General features: G+C 41.8%; 1 protein-coding gene across 5 annotated transcripts in view; it reads left to right on the forward strand.

The window, feature by feature from the left end:
• Positions 1-23,808, forward strand: part of LOC146515854 (neural-cadherin-like) — a 123,804-nt gene that overhangs the window by 80,253 nt on the left and 19,743 nt on the right. For all 5 annotated transcript variants that reach the window (XR_014875253.1, XM_085167834.1, XM_085167835.1 and 2 more), the window contains 13 exons: positions 2,207-2,350; positions 4,616-4,899; positions 5,375-6,983; positions 7,691-7,784; positions 8,508-8,692; positions 11,000-11,229; positions 11,678-11,955; positions 14,460-14,674; positions 16,037-16,164; positions 16,345-16,472; positions 20,886-21,009; positions 22,773-22,956; positions 23,185-23,351. Coding sequence is in view for 4 of the 5 variants with exons in the window: in XM_085167834.1 (XP_085023960.1) it covers positions 2,207-2,350; positions 4,616-4,899; positions 5,375-6,983; positions 7,691-7,784; positions 8,508-8,692; positions 11,000-11,229; positions 11,678-11,955; positions 14,460-14,674; positions 16,037-16,164; positions 16,345-16,472; positions 20,886-21,009; positions 22,773-22,956; positions 23,185-23,351 (3,770 nt within the window). In the remaining variant the exon portion in view is untranslated. The remainder of the gene's footprint in view (positions 1-2,206; positions 2,351-4,615; positions 4,900-5,374; positions 6,984-7,690; positions 7,785-8,507; positions 8,693-10,999; positions 11,230-11,677; positions 11,956-14,459; positions 14,675-16,036; positions 16,165-16,344; positions 16,473-20,885; positions 21,010-22,772; positions 22,957-23,184; positions 23,352-23,808) is intronic.

Genomic DNA, 23,808 nt, shown 5'->3' on the forward strand with positions numbered 1-23,808 from the left:
ATGACATGGAAACGAATGGCAGGACCCCACGATTTCCCAGCACAGCACTGGATTGCATGGTTCAATTTACCTGAGTTTAATGCTGTAGCTGCTTGGGGCTGCACTAGCTGGCTAATTTGCTTATCATAACCCCGAGAGTTCACTAATTAAAATGTTATATTTGATTTGTTCTGTGCAAAAACTTGTTATGGCACACAGCCAGAAAGAAGCAGGCACATAAATTCCACAAAAATCTGTAACTGTTACATTCTTTTAGATTTTTTTGTTACACTTTCAGGGTCCTTCTAGGCAGTGTTGCCAACTCCTCAGTAAGGAAAATCGCTATTGGTTGTCCTAAAAGTCGCTAGAAGTCGCTAAATGATGTAATCACCTAATTTGCATAATTGGTCATGCTAATGTAATCGTAACCTACGCTGCTGGAGAGAGAAATAACATCGTGGACGAGACATAAAGTGCGCAAAAAACGTCCTAAATGCATTTAGAATTTATTTAGAACTACAAATTAAATTTCTTTTAGCAATTATTGTTTTTTGTAATGTCTTTCACGTCTTTTTTTTTTTTAAGCTTTTTTTTAGCTAGGGGGTCTGAAAACTAGCTAAATATAGCGACAAAGTCGCTAAGTTGGCAACACTGCTTCTAGGTGAGTTTTTTTTCTTACCTTTGGACAGATGTTGGTGGTTGTTTATTCTCTGAATATTTTTTAGAGCTGAAGTGTCAAGCTGCTGTCTCTTGCTTTGTATTTAACATAATGACTTGATGGGTTCAATCGACTCGTCTGACTCTATACAAGAAAAAGCGCGCGTGCCAAAATGTCTTAACTATTCCGGACAATTAAGTCAATTGAGAATCCAGCTTTGTGTAAATTACTCTTTTGTTACAATGTGACAATTAGCGACAGCTACTTCCGATTCATTGTGTCCCTGTGCCTTAAATTGATGCAAAAATATGTTGTTTTTTTACTACTGTGGCATTCCGAGAAACTTTATAACTTGGCAGAGTTAACTTTAGGGTGACCTCTGCCCCGGACTGATGTTCAGTTCATAAAAAGCAGCATTGTTCTTTCCCTATATGCCTACAGGGCTGAAACTCTGTAACTCTAAACTGCGAGGAGTGCTTCCTCTGTGCACTGTGTTTTAAAAAGGCTGCATTGGCAATACATTCATTTACACCTTGGGATTGACTTTGAAAAGTGAATTTTAATTTGATTTATTCTACTGCCATGACCAGACAGCAACACTCTCTTCCATGTGAAAATAGCTCAGAGATTTCTTCCAACTCTCTTTCTTGTTGCGATCCCTTATTTCTTCCCCTTTTTAACTTTCTCGTTTCACAATTTAACCAGAAAGGCCTTTGTTTGTTTACTTTGTTCACAACGTGACATTTCCGCAGTAATAATATCTGTGTTTAGGATGACGTCCTATGACATTTGTATTTAGACGGGGGTATCTGCCTCTGTTTGTGAAGGAGGTGTTAGGAGTGCCGGGTGGTGTTTCGGAGTAGCAAAACCCTCTCTTCAGGTTGCCAGGGCTGCTTAGCATTTGCGATGAGCCTTAGTTGTGTCTACATATCTACCGCATCCAGAAGGGCTCATCTCCCCTGCAAACATTACCTGTCTCTCTGTTACCCCCGGGATGCACCAAACGGAGGAGGCGAATGCAAAAACAAGCCAAGAAAATAAAGCCACATTCCGCCATCTTTTACTGCAGCAGCTCCAAATAAACATGTCACCCATGTGCTCTGCGAGGAGATAATTTACTCTTTTTAACTAAAGGAATAAACAATGTAATGAGGAGCCCACAGATAAGACACAAACACTTGTCATCTTATAAATATTTAACCTTCCTAGTTATCCGCACTCGGTTAAAAAAAAAGGAAAGCAGCTCGTTGACGAGGTTTAGCCCCATTATTGTTATTCTTTCTCTTCAGAACCGTGCCTCCTGTAAAAAGAATAAACTCTTGACAAAATGAATAATTCATGCAATTTACAGCAGATCTTTGTGAGTAATGTTTTGTCTAATTTATACGTCATTGAGCAACATTGTGCTGGGTTAAGTACCTCTCCCCCACTAAACAGTGACAATGAATTGTAGAATCAATAAACAGATGGAATGAGAGCAACACACTTACAGTAGTGGTTCGAGTGCGTATGTGTGCGAGCTGCGCGTGCCGTGCCGTTTAATCTCCTGCCATTCTGTCATTCTTGCAGACACAGCGTATGTGAGAGTTTTCATCAGCGACGTCAACGACAACAAACCGGTGTTCGCTCAGCGACTGTACGAAGTCGGCGTTGATGAGAATGCAGATGTGGGCCTGGCTGTTGTCACTGTTAGCGCTAATGACGAGGATGAAGGTAAGTTTGAAATGACTGCAGAACGATCGAGTCCCGTGACATTTTTACTGATTCCACTTTCTAGAAATAAAGGTTAAAGAAGCTAGCCAGTGTTGGGAAGGTTACTTTTAAAATGTATTCCATTACAGATTACAGAATACATGCCCCAAAATGTATTCTGTAACGTATTCCGTTACGTTACTCAATGAGAGTAACGTATTCTGAATACTTTGGATTACTTAATATATTATCATGCTGTTTACAACTACATGAATGTACTATTGCTGTGATTTATTACTGTTACTGAAGGTCCGCGGCTCCGAACCGTAGTAAAGGGACCTCTGGCTAATATGGCGGTTCTGTGTCGGGCTCGTAGCCAAAAACTAGCTTTACTTTGTTGTCTGGGTCAACTTTGCTAGCGAGAGACAGAGCGAGGCGTTGAAAGGCTGCTCCAACGGAACTTATTGTTTTTGGAGGAAAACACGAACACTGTGTACAGTCGAGTCTTAATAGCTTACTTACAACTGGGCTCGTCAGGCTCTCTTCTTGGCTGCAGTGGTTATTATTATATTTACATGCTTCCAGCTCCCGTTTTTGCTCGATGACAGCTCGTACTTTTCCTTTTTCTCCCTCCCTCGCTCACAGACACATAACGTGTATGGCAGTCCATTCTCCCTGCAGCACGGACTACACTGCCCATGATGCTACATTCTTTAGAGCTATACCTGTAGCATTCTGCCTATTAGCTTAGCACAACAACAACAAAAAGGCCTCTCTCACCCAGGAAACACGCAGAGAGAGAGCGTCACCCTGTAACCATGGCAACCGTAATGCTGCCGCCTGGAACAACAGAACGTAGCTGTCAAACAAAACCCAAACAGTCCTGACCCGCGACAATATGAAACAGGGAAGTACCGCCGTGTAATCCATTTATTTCAACAAAGTAACTGTATTCTAAATACCACCTTTTTAAACGGTAACTGTAACGGAATACAGTTACTCATATTTTGTATTTTAAATACGTAACGGCGGTACATGTATTCCGTTACTCCCCAACACTGAAGCTAGCCAACCACAACCAATATTTTATATTTAGGGTGGGGGGGTTTTGAGAGAGAGAGACATTTCCAGTTTGCAGTTTGGCCAGGCTCTTTCTGCAAACAGCAAAACTACTTCAGATAGGTCCTCATTTGTAGCAGTATTCATAAAGTTACCCCGTGGGCAGTCCTTTCCAATCTGGTCTGAGCTCTGCTGAAATCAAGCAGTGTGCTAGATTTAGTAGTCATTTAAGTGCTCGGTAATGCACTGTGGCACATATGTTCCAAAAAGAGTGACACGCTCCCACACAGTGGGTGGGTGGGATTTAAGCAATAAAGCGGTTGCTCATCCTCTGTACAGCAGTAGCCTAAGATCCCTTTATCAGACATGTTTAGGTCCGTTAATCAAGTATTTATGGGGAGCGGGGGTGCAGCTTAGGCTGGGCTGCAGCACTAATGATGAATTGCTGTGGAATAACTCCAACCGCCAACATTAAAGTTACAATACTGTTGCACTCGTGCCTAAGAGTCTACTCAATCTGTCTTGTTTAAAAACTCCACCCTGGGTTTGACCGCAATAAGCCTACCAGGGCCCTGTGGGAGACAGGGAGCACTTTGCCAGTAAGGGTTGTGTTAATAGTACAGATTAGTGTATTTACATGGGATTGAAGCTACTTTAACCCAACAAAATGATTGAAAGCAAAGACTGTACATTGCAGGGGATTATCTTAAATATTCCAGCATTAAACCACCACACCGGGTGGTGACCATAGAGACACAGCACATAGCTTCATATTGACTTCCTTGCCACTAAACTACAATCCTCCCCCCACCCTCTCCCAAGCCTCACAATCATTCCCTAGGGAGAACTATCAGAGCGCATTATGCTGCTTTTCGCTCTCATGTTCCCTTTTACTTTTTTCGACACTGTTTTTTTAATTAGTATCTGATTAAAGCCAGGGAGACGAGGTACAAAGTTTCCATTTAATTAAGTAATCAAAAGAAGAAAGGAAGACATGAAAACCTACTAATAGTCAGGTCTTAGAGGAAATGAGGTGTAATACCCTTGTGGTTACACCCTTTTGTTTTTGGAGGAATGCAACAGCAAATGAAAAGGGACAACAGTGAGGTATCAGCATGCAGAGATTTAAGAAATAATGACATGAACAAAGCCCACTGTGGATTCTACTACAGTGTAAAAATGATGCTAAACACATTTTCAAACATGCATTTTTAATTCCTGCCGCAGGGGCCAACGCCAAGCTGCGCTACCAGATAACATCTGGCAACAAAGGTGGTGTTTTTGACATCGAGCCAGAGGTTGGGACGATCTTTATTGCACAGCCATTGGACTATGAGCAGCAGAAGAGGTACAAGCTTCTGATTCTCGCCTCTGATGGGAAATGGGAAGACTACGCTGCGGTGGTAGTTACTGTGGTTAATAAGAATGATGAGGCGCCTGTGTTTTCCATGAATGAGTACTACGGATCTGTCACAGAGGAGCTTGATGGGTCGCCCGTGTTTGTATTACAGGTACGAGGCCACACGCATACTGTGCTTCTTTCAGTAATTACTGTAATTTAAGCATCTGTAATAATCCTTAAAACACCGCCTTTGTAGTGTGGCCGTAGCTGCGGCTAAGTAATGATCGTAATTTTAAAATGTGACATGTTATTTCAGTTTATCTACTGTTCGTGCTTTACACTACCTTAAAACGTTCTAGAAATTTCATTTAAGTTACAGAGATAGATGTAGTGTGGGGAAATTCAGCAGTGCAGCTGTCAGACTTACTCCGAGGCCAGATGTAAGAAACATGCCTGATCAGAGCTTATTGCTTTAATTTGGGTGGTCAGGGAAAAGTGCAAACACTTAAACGGGCTGTCTGAAAAAATCCGAAAGCAAAGAAGATTTGGGTGACGGCTGAGGTGAGATAAGAGGAAGCAGTAATTTGGGGTTGACTGGATGAATGAATGTCCGTTTTCTCAGGAAGTTGTCTTTATCTCTGCAGGTGACAGCTACCGACCCAGACAAAGATGCAGACCAGGGCGCCATACGGTATTCCATTCACGGCCAAGGGGCGGAGTCACACTTCATGATCAACGACATCACGGGGGAGATGTACGTCCAGCACACCCTGGATAGAGAAGAGCGTGCTGTCTGGCGCTTCGTCGTCATGGCAACCGACGAGGAGGGCGAGGGACTTACCGGCTTTACGGACGTTATCATCAACGTGTGGGACATCAATGACAACGCCCCCACTTTTTCGTGCGCGCCCGATAACTGCCACAGCAGCGTAGCTGAGAACTCCCCTCCCGGAACATTAGTTGTGGAAATGACGGCTGTAGACCTCGATGATGCAGCCGTAGGCCAAAACGCAATCCTCACCTACAAAATCACGGAAAATTCACGAAACGCAGACGGTGCAGATCTTTTCGTGATCGATTCCAGCACCGGGACCATCTCCGTGGCAGCGGAGGGGCTCGATCGCGAGCGTGCCGACACACACCATATGGTGGTAGAGGCTCGGGATGGTGGCGGCATGACGGGCACAGCTACCGTCACGATAGTGGTGACGGACATCAACGACCATGTGCCGAAGTTTCGAGAGGACCGGTGCGGCGCTCGTGTACCTGAGAGCACAAAGGAAGACGCTCCGATCCTGGAGCTGAGCGCTGTGGATCCCGATGCCGGCTCGTACGGACATTTGGCCTTCAGCGTGATGGCAGGAGACCCTGATCAGAGATTCTACATGGTTAGCCACAGACTGGAGCAGAGGGGCACTCTGAGGCTGAAGAAAAAGCTGGACTTTGAGCAGCCGGGGGAGCAAAGGTTTAACCTCACCATCAAAGTGGAGGACACTGACTTTTCCAGCCAGATCCACTGTCTGGTTCTGGTGGAGGATGAGAATGATAACGCCCCTGTTTTTACCCCAGGCTCGTATCTGCCGTCTCCTTTGGCGGAGGATGTAACTAAAGGAACCAGCGTCATCCAGGTTGTGGCCACTGACTCCGACTCTGGTCCGAACGGTGACATTTCGTACAGTATTCTCCCCGAGTCGGACCCGTATGGACATTTTGCAGTCAGCGGTGCAGGCGTGGTCACAGTCGCTAGGCCGCTGGATCGAGAGACAGTGGCAGGTTATGAGCTGGTCGTCATGGCGACAGACCGGGGTACCCCGCCGTTGAGTGGCAGCGTCACGGTCCGCTTGCCGTTGCTAGATGTGAATGACAACGGGCCAGAGCTGGAGACAGCCTACATTCCCATGCTGTGGGAGAACAGTCCAGTGCCTCAAGTGGTCTGGCTCAATAGGAGCTCAACTCTTCTGTATGTCACTGACAAAGACTCCCCAGAGCAAGGGCCTCCTTTTTATCTCTCCCTGCCCTCTGTGTACTCTACTGACTTCCACCTGCAGGACCACGGGAATGGCTCTGCCACGCTCACCGCTCTGCGGAGATTCGACAGGGAAAGGCAGAGTGAGTTCCACTTGCCTGTTATTTTGATTGACAGCGGCGAGCCACCGATGACAGCCACAAACACTCTCACCATCACTATTGGCGATCATAATGATAACGCCCATCAGGCAGGAGAGAAAGATGTCTACGTAAATAGCTACAAGGGTGAGTTGCTTGTTCTCTTCTTTTTGCCCCTGATTTGTTTTTTTACAGCGCGAGTCAAGAGGGAAAACTGAGGCTACAGCTCTAGGGGAAAGTTTTCACCACCATACGTGCTTAGAGTAGTCTGGAATTCATAATTGCTTTCTTTCTATTATATTCTAGCAGTGTTTTCTTATGGTAATATCATTGTCACATCCTTTCTGAAGCTCCCAGCAGAGTCTTCCCCTGCCAACCCTATGCCTGAAGCTCATCTGAACATCACAATATGATAAGAATCATGATTCTTATTCCTTTATAGTGTTTCTACCCTCCAGGTAAGTTGGTTAGGCACATTGGCTTGTTAGTGTTTTGATCACACACTCAGCTACATGACATTTTTGGTAATTGTGGAAAACAGGAGCAGCGTGACTCATCCAGGCTGCCATTGTTTACCCAGCTGCAGTACTCTGGCACTGCAGGTCGATAATAACATAATCCATACTGAGATAGCCTCGCTTCCTTAAGCTCCACGCTCTCTGAAGTGGAGCACTGAGAGCCTATTCATTCCAGTAGTGGGACTCCACAGTTATGAGCATAATAAGTAGAACAGAACACAAGGATGCAAGATAAGGAGAAGAGAGGGATGAAAAAGATAAGTGTTGGCATCAGCAGATTCTGTCCAGACTGAGTCAGTGTGTGTGTGTGTGTGTGTGTGTGTTTACCTTGAACAGGAAGGATAGCGAATGCAGCACTGGGGAAGGTATATGCCCCAGATCCAGATGACTGGGACAACAAAACCTACACTCTGGAGACGAGTGCAGCTAAGTAAGAGCTCACTGTTAAATGCATCTGAAAACATGCTGATCTCCCATTGTGTAGCAGTGGTACAAGTGCTAACGTAATAATGTATCAGAAGAACTGCCAAACTGTAAAATAAAGAGGATGTGGGCTAAAAGAAATACTGTCGGCGCATTGCTAACAAGGGCCCGTCTTATTTTTTCCTAATCCTCCTAATCTTATTTCCTTGGCCTCTAATGCAAGCTGATCGATATTCTGGAATATACAATCAGATTAAAAAACACCCCCATTAAAAAAACCTAAGCAAAAACCTGTGTTATGTTCCTGTTTCGTAGGAACCTTGCAGAGCCGTGCAGTTATTCAGTGTTCACACCCTTAAGATCAGATTAGAAATACCAATTGCATATTTGTTTTATTCATATGACAAATTTTGACAGTTTCCATGACAACTATCAAGCCCTTTTAAGAGTTTTTCGAGCAGCAACATTTTCCTTTCTCGTCTGTCTTTTTTCCTGGCGGTTTTTGTTTACCAGTTTCTCTGAGCTTTTTGTTTTTTAACATTAATTTGCATTCACTTCCTGTTGGAGTGAGCCCAGGTACCACTGACCAATTTTCCTAATGTCTGTCTGCCATCTGTTTTATATCTTTCAGACAGGAGCTAAGAAACAAAAGAAACCCTGCTTTTAAATTTCTCTCATTTTATACTGAAGCAACAGTTTCCTACTTCACAGCTTTCCTTTGTTTCTTCAGGTACTTCAGTGTGGACCATAGCTCAGGAGAGCTAAGCCTGCAACAGAACATTCCAGGTGGCAGCTACTGGCTGAGGGTTGAGGTGTCTGATGGTGTGTGGCCTGATGTAGTCTCAGGAGTCAGAGTTCATGTCAGGGAGCTGGAGGAAAAGGCCATCGTATCGTCTGCCTCACTGCGTTTGACCGGTAGCATTTGCACAAACACTGATTTAAATGTTGGCATGAACGCTGTGGGTTAATTTTGAATCCCTGGGTGCCTTCGGCACAGCAGGTAGACATGTGTTGCACTTTGTTTTCCCTGTTTCATCAGTACAGCATGTGATCAAAATGTTCCACCTTTAAAAAAATCAAAGCACGTAGCTGATTCAAATTGAGTTGCTCTGACCTCATAGGTGTAGCCTGTTTGGGCAGCACCACACCGCTTCTAGCACGGCTGCTCTTTTAATATCACTCTGTTGTGAGCATTTGCTTTCGTGCATTAATGATGTGTACTGGATCTCCTACAGTTTATTATAACTGCGTCCTTCCAATTTTATTTTCAAATTTCATTTTGGGGAAGTGGTCCAAGTCGCAGGGAGGCAAATGTAGCAAATCTGAGAATCAAACATGTTGCTATGACAAAAAGAGGAAAACAGACGGCATAGCACAGCTGCAGACGTTCAAGTGTAACAATTGTCATTTCCACTCAGTGTTTACATATGGGAAAAGTTTCTGTTACACAATCACAATGCACTTTTCCTCAGTTATTAATATGTAGATATTGTGTTATGTTTTTAATCACTACAGTGGCAATGATGAAATGTAGCAGATTGTCCAATTTTTGTACACATTGTCCAATTTTTGTTACACAATTCCATAAATATTGAAACATTTAACAGCATTTTACTTTCACCTACCAAAGTTATTTCAGTTTTGTATTTCTTAACCTTTTATTCTTTTTTTATTTTTATTTTTTTCTGTTTACAAAGTAGATTTTGTCATTTAAGCTCAGTGTTTTTATTGTTTAAAATGATTTGTTTTAGTTTATTTATTTTTTTAAATTTACTTTTGCATGGAGGGCGTTTGTCAAGGCCAGATTTAGGAAAATCAGTACAGGCAGTTCACTCTGTCTCTCATTAGACATCCAAAAAAGCTTCATCAGACACGTTGTGATAAAATTACATGAAACTAACAAATACTAAAACTCATTCCACTATATTTTTTAGTCAGTTAGTTTTGTTTTTCAACAGTCTAGTTTGTATTTTAAGCATTGTTAGCTAAACTTTTTTGTTTTATTTTAAACCCCTTATAGTCCCACATGGTGGAAATCTTTTGGGGGAGCAGTGTGTAGAGACGGTACCTTGCTCAAGGGTACCTCAGAGTAGCTGTTTGGTGGATTTGAACCCCCAACCTTCCGGTCATGGGGTTAATAGTTATCCTTAACCTAAAGATGAAGTTGAGGGTTTTTCTCGGGCCAGCTCTAGCACATACTAGGGACAGGAGCTGGACTTTGAGGGAGCAAGCTAAAAATATCTGCCACACTAAAGGCAATATGGTAATGCCCAAGGAGACTAACTATAATGGGAGATTGGCTAAACTGGAAACCCTTATAAGGTTTTTGACTTTGGGCTGAGTAACTGAACATTTTGATTGCACCTTGTACGTGACCCCAGGACTATAAGTAAAACAAATTATATAACAATAAGTTTTCAATTGGATTCTTGTTCTCAGTCATCCTCCGCAGACAAAAAAAAGCGCGCTCTTTGTTGTTGCTGTTAAATTCTTGTTCGAGGCTGATGTTGAAAAAGACAGCATCTCCCACAAGCAAGAATAAATTGGTACTTTTCATTGAATGATTATCAGGTTGTCAATCCAGTTAACACCAAAATAATACGCTGTCAAAAGAATTTTCTATACTTGCATTATTTAACATTTCTAAGCATTGTAAAGCAACCATTCACACTGCTTGTTGATAATCGTTTCCTCCTCCTTCTTCAACATTCGAAAGTTTATGTCAGAGTGTTCATTTTTTTGACAGTCTCTCCGAGTACATTTGAGTTATAAAGGTCAGTTTGGAAGTGTCAGGTAAAGTCCTTGACATTTAAAAAGTCATTCAGCAAATGGAGTCAAAGGCTCTTATGGATGCCTCTGATTCCAGGTTGTTATCATTTTTGGGATATTAAAGGTGACTGCTTGCGTTCTCCACATATCACCGGAAGGTGAAACGCCAAATGCGATTGCCTTCGCGGTCATTAAAATATCCTGTTCGAGACAGTTTGTCAAGACTCTAACATTGTTTCGGTGAAAAAGTAAACAATTTGGTGTTATGCGCATCATGATTCATTTGCCTTACGGATGACTCAGAATGGAAATAGGATCAATAGAGAAGGATGTTCGGCTACGTCTCACGCTAATAGAATCGGGAACTTGGTAGACTTTGATCAACTCTGTAGTTGTCATTGACGAGTCGGTAGTTCTTATTTCACGAACCTCCCTTCTCTTTGTCTCCTGAAGGCATTACAGCAAAAGATTTTATCGACTCTCGTGTCGAGGGGAAGAGTCGGCTCGAGGCGTTCTGGGACTTCCTGTCTGAAACCTTGTCTGTCAGACCAGGGAGTATCAACGTTTTTAGCATCGCAGACAGAGACGAAGAAACTGTGGACATCCACTTCAACGTGCTAACTGATAGTGGCTACCTGCGCCCAGAGAAGCTGCACGGTGTCCTCGACGCACATAAAAAGAAGGTACATGTGCTATCATGTGACACACTCGGGGGGGTTTGAGGGAAACCAGCAGCTTTTTTTCTGCCCTTTGATTTTCACACCAACTTTGTGTCTGTTTACTGCCTGCCCCTGTCATGTCTCTTTGTCTCTCCCATTTATTTGTTGTCTTTGTCTTGCCCTCTTTCGTCCATGTGTTCATTATGCATCGCTGTGATTCATCTGTCACACCCAATGACATATCATGAGTCTTTAACAGTAGCCAGTTAGCATATTAAAATATTTACGATGAAGGCCTTGCCTTGCTCTTTTGCATTTCTCGTGAAGCTGTTTTGTTTCGCCGAGTGTAAATCAGCGTGTCCCGCGGGCCACCGGCATCGGCGATACAAATCCCTGTTATCTTCAACCACAATTATCGTAATTCTCGTTTTTGTCTCGCTCATCTGCTGCGCTCTTCCTTTCCTCTCTGCAGCTGCAGTCAGTATTGCGTGCGAAGGTGCACCAGGTGCAAGTAGATGAGTGCGTGCACACCGATTGCAAGACATCCGGTGGCTGCTCCACACAGTTAAGCATCGGTGACTCACCCACCTTGATAGACTCGGGTGCTTTATCCCTGGTCTCAGTGAAAGTAACATCCTTGGCTGTGTGTGGCTGCGCTGCCAGAGAGATGACCCATCAACGCTGCTCTTCCTACTCCAGTAACCCCTGCCTTAATGGGGGAACCTGCATCGACACGCAGAACGGATACAGGTGAGAGGCATTTCTGCAGTTGTAAAGAACTTAAGATGAAATAGGCTCTTAAAAGATATTTAACGGAAATAAGAGCAGCAGTCTTCTTTCTAGTCCTAGTAGATTTGCTGTTAGAGTGATACCTTGGAAATTGAGCCCAGAATTACTGTGGGTCCCCTGTGAAAAAAATCTTCTTCAGCTGCAACGAAAAGAACTAAAAGTCTTGAGGAGCTCGGCTGTATTGTTAGCTAAATCTGCAGTTACATCATTTTTTAAAGGCTCGCCTTTATACGAGGAATCAATGTTTGAGTGTGTGCACGTGATTTTGAAAACTGAAGTCTGAGTTTATCTTGCCAGGATGCAAATAATGAGTCTAACCTCGTTATCAAGGTTATAGATAGGGGTGGGGGAAAAATGGATACTGTGTAGTATCGTGATATTTTGTTTGCTAATATTGTATCGATACAGGGACAGCAGAAATCGATATTTTGTTACGAAAAAGGTTTTTGTGCTCTGACTTCAGAGCATGTTGATCCTTTTTCTGAGCAAGAATCCTGACATTCCTTCACTGTCCAAATGTGTTTAACTTGTTTTTTTGGCAGCAATAAACATGACAGTTTACTTATTTTAATTTAAGACATGTTTTATTTTAATTAAGTTTAAAACTTTTTTATTTAATGTAAAATTATATTTTGTTTTAATTTACTTTCAAATTCTTCAGTTGCTGAAGGGGCTGCATAGTTTTCATAAACTGCATAGTTCAGAATAGCTATAATTGTACCAGATGGTTGATTCAGTTAAGTTGGACTAGACTGTAATACAAACCGTTCAGTTTGTCAACAATAAAACTGAAATGAGAGAAAGACTGAGTGTGAGACTTTGATATTAGATAAAATGAATATTGATAATTTGTTTACCTTTATGTACAGAATCTGAATATCGCAAAATATTTTTAAAAATTGCAATAATATCGTATCGTGCGTTAAGTATTGTGATAATATCATATCGTGGGATGTATGGTGATTCCCACCTCTAGTTATAGACCTGTACTTTGAATTTAACCTTATATACGGATAAATGTCTGCAGTCAATATTCAGGACTTCAAGTGTGCAGGTCTCTGTGAGCATATATCACCGAAGAAACAGCATGCACTTTGTTTCATGTACATACTTATGCTTGGATTAAAAAATATATATAGGGCAAGGGGATTAACCCTTCCCCCTCTTTGCGCACAACTTCTTAAAATTTCAGTTAGCTTGCAAGTTTGTCAACAGCAGCGTGCACACATTTCTTTCCTTGTATCTTTAAATTGTCTCTGCTCCAATTGATCTGTATATTGCTGCAAGGAGCCTTTGTTCTGTAAGAAGAGCATCTCCCTGTATGTGTCATATATTCCTGTGAATGCAGTCCAGCCATAAAGAATCCAATTTCTGCTTCTATTCTCTGTCAAAGGAGCTTAACAGGAAACCTCAGACAGCAGCTGATCAGATATTGTCAGTCAGAAGTAAGAAAAACACGCCACGCGCCTCCTGATTTGGACCGGCACGGCTCTCGTGAAGAAACGGCGGACGAGCGAGGTGCACTGTGCTTTGCGTGTGCATATGTATGCATAAGGCTACACTCTGCCTAAGCCGCCCCTTTTGCTGCATATGGATCAGTATTCCTGACATGTGTTGCCCCTCTGCAGAATAAACAGCAATGGGAGAAACATCCCTTAACAGTCTCGGTACACACAGCTTTCCTCAGACACCGCATGAAAATAGATGGCTTTGACATTATCAGCAAAGCCAGCTTGTCTCATATGCCTGCAGTGGAGAGGACAGGATGAGATCAACTGGTCCCCTGAATCCCCACCATCAAAAATAAGCTGTTTTTCTTTACTACGTGTATCTTTGTATGGCATTTATGTATGATTATTTATGTTTAACATTGTGGTCTCTCAAACAGAGTCAGCAAAATCATAAAACACATTTAATTTCCGGTTTCCAGTCCACTCGAGTCCTAATCAAAGTGGATAACTACAAGATGAAGCATTTGCACAGTTATCAGCCGGTGTGTAATACCTTAAGAGAAAATCTGTGGTGCTTCGACACATAGAAAAGTGAGAGAAATGGAAATAATTATCTTTCAACAAAGGAAATGTGATGTGCTGAGCAGGAACTCCCTCCAGAGGGTTCAGCTCAGACAGCTGTGATAGATAAAGAATAGATCAGAGTAATGTTGTGTTCATAGCTAATTGATTTAATGTGGAGTTGAACATTTGGGGCTTCGTGGCTAATGCATGCAATTTGAAAAAGCGCTTTCCCAGCTGTCTGTTGACAGCCAGCATGTTAGAGCAAAGTCAAACCTCTGTCTGCGTGAATCAACAAAGCTGTCACGTATGCCGGAGAAAAGTCGCCATGCACTTATCCAGAGATTGGACGGCGTGAAGATTTCTCCGAACTCCAAACTGAATGACACTGATTGTTTCTTTCCCCTTGTTTTCCCTTGATTTTCCACACTGTTTTTCTCCTTGGTGCTACAGGTGCCAGTGCCCCCCACAGCTTGAGGGGCCAGACTGTCAGCAGATGAGAGTTAGTTTCCTTGGCAACGGCTATGCCTGGTTTCCCCCCATCAGGCCTTGCTTTGATAGCCATCTTTCACTGGAGTTTATGACTGAGGAAGATGACGGACTGCTACTGTATGCCGGCCCGATGGCCACTCTTATGCCTGGGGACAGCGAAGACTACATGGCCATAGGTAAAGAAAGAGTGTATAATTAGATGTGTGCCAAGGGGCCTCTGGGCCGTTACTGCACTCAAACCTGCGACTTAATTTTGTGTGTTTAATTACTGGGTGGTAGCTAATCAGATATACGAGGCAAATTTTGTTCGTTAGTGCACCACTGAGAGATAGGAGCACTCACTTGACTGAGTTATACCGTTAATGCGGTACTACGCAGGACACCCCGTTTCACTGTTTAATGTGTATGTAATAGTTTGCCGTCTGCCATAACGAATTCTGTTTTGCTTACCCCCTGCGTCAGAGTGGCGGCTCAGCTTTAGAACAGGCTTATAGACTTTCAGTGTCTCACTCAAGGACACATCAGCGGGGTTTATTCTTGCTGACACAGAGGCTCAAAACTCAATCTGCCAGGTGAAGGACAGCAGTAAATATTTCATCAAAGCGAATAGGCTATTTTGCATTGTGACAGCTACGCATAAAGCTTTATAGTTACACTATGCAGCATTTAGACAAAGTGATTCAGTATCGTAAGAATCATGGTGATGAAACTGAAATCATGTTACTATAGCGATTCATGTTATTGTTAATGTAATTAATATTATGTGCTGTAATTGTGCAGATAAATTAAGTTACCTCGAGTAGATATAGATCCATAGAAACCAGTCTGAATTGTATTTTTGGATTACAGTGCGGTCGCCATCATGGTCTAAATATTTGTGCTGTGATACACGCACTCACATGCATACAGTTTCAAATTACCCATAATTTTGTATTTTACTCAAAGGGGTTGATTCAGGGAAATTACAGAAAACATGCTAATTTACCACTGCTGATATCGAGCCATGCATATATATTTTATTCAGGTTTTCAGATATTTAACTTATTTTTAGCCCCGCCCCATTTTAATGTAGGTGAATTCAGTGTCATTTGTGAGTGTCACCATTTAAAAAAATTTATTTCTAATTTCAGAAATCGTGCACAGAGCTCATTGGGAATAGTAACTGACTATTAAGCTGTTTTTGTTTACAATTTGACGACTTATTTTAAAGCTATTTGTTTCTGGTGCAATTTTGATTCCGTTGTGCAGCTCAGCTTTGTTACTGTATTGTCACCCTCCTTTTTGGTTCACGCTGTGTTTTTGTTTTGAAGTGAGATGCTTTCATACGTCCCTTGGGTTTTTCCTGTGTCTACACAAACTGGTTATTTGCATCTTGCATTTTTTTCTGCCTGTTTTGTTTGTTTGTGATGCATTTCATCACAGTTTTTGATTCACTCCGCCTTTAGATTTTTAAATCTTTTTATTTTCATTTCATCATTTTTAGTTTTATGCTGATTTTTAGACTAGTTGATGTAAATGCTCATCATTATCTTCCTCAGAGCTGATTGGAGGGACGCCTAGCCTGAAAATTAACCATGGTTCTGGGACCTTGGTGCTCCAGTTAACAAACAATGTCGGGGTGGCTGATAGACGCTGGCATCGCCTCGATGTGAGGAGCAACAGTAAAGTAAGACATGCACATTCAAGCCAAATCCCTCTGCATGTATTCCCCATTTTCGTACGCAGACGACATCAGATTATAATACATATATACCACAGTTTTAAGAGAGTGCCAGGCAGCAGTACACTCACACATCTACACATGAATTAGAGATGACCTCTCTCTTCACTCTTGCCCAATTTAAAGGAAGTGCGCTTTACTCTGGATCGATGTTCCACTGCAATTGTCATGGAGACAGAAGGCGTAGACTCGTGGGCAATGACAGAGGACCGCTCATCCTGTGAAATCCGAGGAGTCACACCTAACAGGGGAAGGTAAGATCAATATTTAAATAAAGAAAATGTGACCAATGCTGCACATTATAACAAATCAAGTGGTTCCTTTGATTTTTTATAAGACACCACTGATAAATAATGAGATAATCAATGAATCTGTTATAATTTACCGTACACACAAGTGCACACACAGAAAAATACAATAGCCGCACTTGTTTAACAGTTGGGCTTTGTAATTTCTCAGGGGAAATTTGCCTAAATGCTAATTATTCGTTCTGTTCGCTGGTCTTAAACCTAAAACTCTGCCTGACCCATGGGACGGTGTCTAAATGCCCAGTGTTTCCACAGGACTAAATAGCTCTCTAGCAACAGCAGCAGTAGTTTGCAATACTATTAAAAAAAAAAATACACACAATTGTTGATAAATGTTTTTTATGCCGTGCCAAATCACAACAGCAGGCAGCTCAAGATGCTTAATGCTGTAAGTTAAGGAATGAGACATTGTCCTATGAGCCTGTACTTGGTGACAGTAGGGAGGAAAAACGACCTTTTAACAGGAAGATGTCTCCACCAAAACCAAGCTTCTATTGACATTGTTTGGGAGGTGACTGAAATGATAACGATGTTTGTACATCATGTCAACACTGCTTGGAAATGTCTAATTGGAAACCAGAGACCAGCTTTAGTAGATAAAGGCTATGTCCACACAAACATTTTCCGTTTTCGTTTTAAAAAATAACCCCGTCCACGCTTAAAGGCAGAAATGAAGGAAAACGCTGCTAGGAACATGCCAAAGCAGCAGGTGGCGCTATATTCCTAACCGTGTAGAAATGTTGGCCAATCAGAAGTCTAGAAGCCTCGGTGGGAAAAAGTAAACAAAGCTGGGGCATAGAAGCAGAACCGAGTCGTATGTGTGGAGGGACAGTAACTGTGTGTGTATATGTAAGCATTTAAACACTGCAGAGACAATTAACAGTAACAGTATTGTAGAAATTCATTTCACCGAAACAATAACGTGGCGCACAGTGTGACGTCAAAAAAGGCGCACACCTTTGACGCTGCGTTTTCTCCGTTTTTCTCGTCCACACGTAAATGCAAAAACAAAATGATATAGAAAGTCTGGATCACTTGTTTTTCAACTGTGAATCAGTGCACTCCTTCTGGACTGACATGTGGAGCTGGCTACAGTCCAGGAGAATTCAGTTACCACATTTGACGGTGACAGTAATAAAATTTGGAATACTTGCTGAGAATGCAGATTTTGACTTGTTGATTAGGACGTTTTTGTTAATGGGAAAAAATTTTTATTCACAAATGCAGATACTTTAAAGCTAAACCATGTATAAACAGATGGCTGAATGACTTTAAACTCTGGGCTAAATCGCTGAAACTTGTGAATAACAAGAAAGCTCATAAACTTGTTGTTTTATTTAAAGAGTTTAATCTATGTTAAAAAAAAAACCCTCCCTATTTTATAATCATGACTGCCCTTTTTTGCTCGTTATTTTTGCCTTTGGTTCAAATCCTTCAATGACTGTTCTTTCTTTTTGTACGAACTCTTTTAGCTTTGTGCTTATTGTTTTTGTTTTGTTTTGTTTTTTGGGGTTTTTTTCCATGCTCAACCCAGGATGTAACATAATCGGATTAATGATGGTGCCTTGTATGTTATACTGTTGTTTGTAAATAAGGTTAAAAAAAAAAAAAACGTAAATGCAAAAACGGAGTTTTAGAAAATATCCTCCCTGGCAGGAGTTTTTAGAAATCTCCGTTTTCAGTGACCGAAAAAGCCGTTTACGTGTGGACGAAAGGTGCAAACGCGTTTTCAAAAATACCCGGGTACGTGTGGACTAGGGCTGGGTATCGTCACTGATTTCTAGAATCGATTCAATTCCGATTCACAAGGTCCAGAATCGATTCGATCCACGATTCGATTTAATTCGATTCAATTCACTTCGATTTGAATATGGGAAATTTTGACAGTCAGAAATATTATAATTCAGATCAGTACATTTACATTTTTTTGTATCTATAAAAAGGAAGCTGACACACGCAAGACTTTATCAAAGGTGTGAGCTTCACAGCAGATGCCTTTGTGTCAAAGTAGCTGAAGATAAACACAGAAAAACATGAAGGTGATTTTTCCTGGCCTGGGATTTTATAAAAATATTCTGCAGTACATCAAAAACGAAAGAAAACCATTAATCAACATATGAACATTACTTCTGAAGTTACAGCTGTTTTATTAGAGACATGGCTAAGCATTTTGCATTTTGCATAATTTTAAAAAGTTTAAATTTGTTCAGCATTGAACGGCAGAAATTAGGTTTTCTTTTCGTCTTTTCGTAAGTATATAAAACGGAAAGAAAAAAAAGTCGGCCGATAGCGCTTTAAACAACGGTAGACTTGTGCGTAACAAGCAAGCGAATAATGAAGAAAACCGTACAGAGAGAGAGGGGGGGGGAGAGAGAGAGAGAGAGAGAGAGAGCTGTGCATCATGGTAGAAGCAAAACAGTAAAAGTAAGAGTGAATACATGACGATGTTTGTGTGAAGCGTAGTTTGGATCTTCTTTTGCTGCTGGTTCGGTCAATATTGTTTGGAGAGACATCAAACTAACAGCTTTACAATCGGCGCATAAAGGGCGTGAACACAAAGCGCGGACCCGCCGACAGATCAGAATCAGCGAGCTGTCGGCTTTCAGCCCCGACTGTGAGAAATTCGACATCTGATTCTGATCCGCGGGCTGCGCTGTGTGTTTAAGTCTTTGTGCAGAATCCGTGTTCCTGCTCTCATTTACTGTTTTAGCTGTTTGGTGGTTGTTGAAGTTTTGTGAGATTTCACCTGAGATTCTGGCATTTCGGGCAAAATAAATTTATATTAAAAAATCGATTCAGGATTTTAATGAATCGATTTTACGTAATCCAAGCCAGAATCAATTTTAATCGATAAATCGATTATAAAAACCCACCCCTAGTGTGGACGTAGCCAAAGGCTGATCTTTGCTTGCCAGCAAACTCGTAGCATTTTAATGTTGGATTCTTAGTTTACTATGAAAGTGCCATTTGTAATACATCCTTTGCTTTGACTAATAATAAAATAATAAATAAATAATTTAAACCATTGCTATCAAAATCAAAATTGCTGCTGATTTAATTTCTATTCATACTCAGTTAAATGTTTCAGATTCAATATCTTAGCAGGAAAAATGACAAATCGAGCAGCTCCTGTTTCATTTACTCAGGAAGAAGGAGTCTAGCTCCCGTCACATTCAAGCAGAATTCCAACCGGCTTTGTCCAAGCTGGCAGTAATTGCTCTCACGACTGGCATTTCTGCACGCTGCAGTCTGTTTACATTTTTCCATCATGTTTCATTGCTCTGATTAGTTTTATGTCTATCAGATTGTATCCTGAGGCATTTTGGTCTGTGCCCATTGGACACACATCACTTGGAAATCAGACTAATTGCATTTGTGCAACAATTTAAAAACTTCATTTACAGTCTGTTTTTTCTCTATTTCTGCAAAAATAATAAAACTGGTATCTGGTATGTGATGCTGCAGTCATGCAAAACCTTTCGTCTTCATGCTGTATAAATAATATCAGAAATTGTGTTTATGCAGGAGCATTATTTGTAAATGAGATCAGATAGTGACTCAGACTAGTCTGAGTTCAGAGCGTTCAATTTCTCTGTGTACCAAGCAGGCCTCTCCGGAGGAGGGGAGCTGTTGATAAAAGCCTCAGATATAATCCTTAAAATGCCAAACGAATCTTTCACTATGTTTCTGTTTATAGTGGCGCTTGCTTTGTCACAGCTATACATTTGTCCCCTCCCCCCTATCGTGGCCTTGGCTTGCCACTGTGCTCCTTATTATGTTGTGTAATTAAGCTGTGAGCTTCTGAAGTTAACAATGCACATCAGAGCTATACTGCTGCTATTGCTGGTAATAACCTCTAAATTTTGTGAACCTTTAAGAAGCATTTTACTGTGTGTGTTGTGACTTGTATAGGGAACATTAATAGTTACGATATTTGCAGGTCAGATACCAGGTTAACAAGCTAAAATGATCACTTTGTACATCCCGTTTTGAAAATACCACCAGTATTATAGAACATTAGTTAGCATATTAGTTGGTCGTTTCAGGCAAATGTAATTTACCCATCATGCATATTTGAAAAATAATAGAAAAGGAACAATTTGTTGTCTAAAGATGTAAAGGTGATGAAAGCCTCAGAAAGATTCAGAATCATCTGTGAATCTCTGCCAGAATCATCTGTGAATCTCTGCCAGAATCATCTGTGAATCACAGCCGATATGCTGTGTATGCTTTGGTTTAACTGTTGTGTCCTTCGTTATATTGAGAGCTGTGTTTTTAATTGTAGCCTTGAGAACGTACTGTGCCTGGTTCCTTTTCTTCTGCTCGATTTCTTCAGTTTTTGTTCTGCATGCTTTTCAGGTATTTCAATGGAAGTTATGTTCTGCAGCTCGGAGGGATCAACGAGAACATGTCGTATGAATATCCCCAGCTACAGCACAAACACTATACTGGATGTATAAGGAACCTGCGTGTGGACAGCAAGGTAAAGTCTGGGGCAGGTCAAGATTACCACATATGCATTACCATGAAGCCTTTTTATAAAGCTTGTTGGGTAGATGGGTGAATAGACGACTGTACTGTACCTCTTATTGTTTACCTGTGCAGATGACAGGCCGTGTAGGTGATGGAGGTCTCCACTTCAATAAGAATGTAAATGTGACCTCAAGGTAGTGCGGGGAAACCTTATGAATGTTGATGTTGGTTACTTATCCCTTTTTCTTCTGGTGTCTCTATCTTTAAAATGTAAATGTACCAGTAATGATGCAGAATGTTATCAGTAATATACTCGGTAATGCTTTATTATGTGTTACATGAATGAATTATCGCTTGACATATTCTGATCGTTTCTTTTTATGTAATCAGTTCATCTAAATATATTTGCCTTACACACATTGCTGCATTGCTTAATTAGTAAACGAATAGTTTGCAAACTATAAAGTAATAATGTGCAAAGTAACATTTATAACTACGGGCGATTTTAGAGTAACCTATCCCCACTAACTGCTATTTCTTTAGAGCAGTGGTTCTTAACCTGGGTTCGATCGAACCCTAGGGGTGGCTGTAGCTCAGGTGGCAGAGCAGGTCAGCCACTAATCAGAAGATCGGTGGTTCGATCCCATGCCAAATATCCTTGGGCAAGATACTAGCCCCATGTTTGCCTACTGGTGGTGGTCAGAGGGCCCGGTGGCGCCAGTGTCCGGCAGCCTCGCCTCTGTCAGTGCGCCCCAGGGCAGCTGTGGCTACAATGTAGCTTACCATTGTGTGAATGGGTGAATGACTGAATGTAGTGTTAGGGACTGAGTAAAGCGCTATACAAATGCAGGCCATTTACCATTTGGTGAATCAGTCTCAGGGGTTCGGCAGAGCCTCCACCGTGACATGCGCGGCTCATTTTGTGCACCAATAAAAAACATATATTTGTCTTGAATTTGAAAAAAATCACATTTTATTTTTCACTAAAGAGAGGTTCGGTGAATGCGCGTATGAAACTGGTGGGGTTCAGTACCTCCAACAAGGTTAAGAACCACTGCTTTAGAGGCTAGAGCAACCGGAGTGAACCTACACAAACACAGGAGAACATGCAAACTACACACCTGATGGTGGAATTGAACTTCTTGCTATAAGGCAGTAGTGCTAACCACAGTGCCACCATGCTTCCCCATGCTGTGCCGTATTTAATACTGTATTGGAAGCACTTTTGAATTGTTGCCAGAAGTCGATGGAATCAGTACAGATAACAGCTGCTACTACAGTAATGACAACACTAACCTGCGACTGTAACCACTTTTATACTGAAAGAATTTACACCCTTTGATTTGCTGCTGAAAGTGCAGCGCCTTCGTTTTAATGCAGCCAACGCTTTTGTCTGCAGAAATAAGACACCTTGCCTGCCACCTAAATCCAGGTGTCAAGTACATCTTTTATTGATCGGTGCGACATGATTCAGGATTTTCTGTGCTTTAGCAACAGTTCTACAGCACTTATGTGTTGCATAGTACCTCTGATTATATTTGTAGCTCTTGTTAATCATTAGTGTCGATATTTACTGTAAAAACGAACACTTTTAAGAAAGATATAAGATATTATTAAACAATTAAAAAATCAAATGTAAAGCTATCCTTCATTCATTTAAGGTTCTTTGCAGTCATGTTTCTTTTCATCCCATCCACTAGAACTACAAGATTCCTCCACCTTTGCTGTATTTTTACTGTCTTCACATTTTTCTCCTCTTATTCTTACATTCAGCTGTATGACCTTGGTTCCCCTGCTGAATCCTACAACACATTGCCAGGCTGCACGCTCATTGATGACCACTGCGCCAGCCTGGAGCAGCTTTCCTCTTGTGGCAAGAGGGGTCACTGTCACGGGGACTGGGGCTCTTTAAGCTGCCTGTGTGAAAAAGGCTTTACGGGGCCACAGTGCGATCAAGGTACGCATGCCGGATACGTTTCGTTGGACTGTGACGTTTCCAGTCAGTTTTACATCTAAAACTTTGCAAAGTATACAAACCAATTTGGAAAGTCGCTGCTGTGGGAAGATAACCTCGCCTTAAATAAAGTGTTTTTGCAGAGCAGCATGCTCTTGCTGTGATAACCTCGTGCATTTCCCTTATGACAGTTGAATTAATTGAACAAGCTTTGTGTGTTTTTGATTGAAGTGGCTCGAGAATTCTCCTTTGACGGCCGGAGCCACATTCAGTTCCACCTTCTCTGGTCCCTACCGGCGCGACAGACTAGCGTCGAGGTTGGGGTGCGAACACGTGCAGCCGCCGGCGTTATCCTCAGCCTGCTTTCCCAGGAGCAGAACGAATACCTGCGTTTAGAGGTGAGTCATGACCGGTCACTCCCCTCAACCTTGACAGCCATGATTGTCTTGTTTATGAGCTCTACAATGATGATTAGGACCCAGACAATGATTGCTGAAAATGCTTGTCAGACTAAGAGTGATTAATACCAGGGTTTGAGACATAGGGGTGGATCCAGAGGGGGCTGGTGATTGACATATGTATGTTCTCAAAAAGGCCTTTCAGTAAGTCGGCAGAATGCTCCTATTGAGAGATTGCTATTTTAAAAAACGATGCCTCTTCTGTTCAGGCTTATTTCTGCCTTTGGTTAATATTTGAAGCACAATTTAGCGTGGCAAGAGATGAACGGTGCGTACTGTAATAGGCAGAGGTCAGATCCCTCGCTCTGAGCTTTAGGGTTTCAACACAGCTTAGTTCAAGCGGGCAGCTCAAAGTGATGACTGCAGACATGCCGCTGCTGTGCCACGGCGAGGGTGG

The sequence above is a fragment of the Neolamprologus multifasciatus genome, chromosome 7 (assembly GCF_963576455.1).
Source record: "Neolamprologus multifasciatus chromosome 7, fNeoMul1.2, whole genome shotgun sequence".
In the NCBI taxonomy this organism is placed as follows: Eukaryota; Metazoa; Chordata; class Actinopteri; order Cichliformes; family Cichlidae; genus Neolamprologus; species Neolamprologus multifasciatus.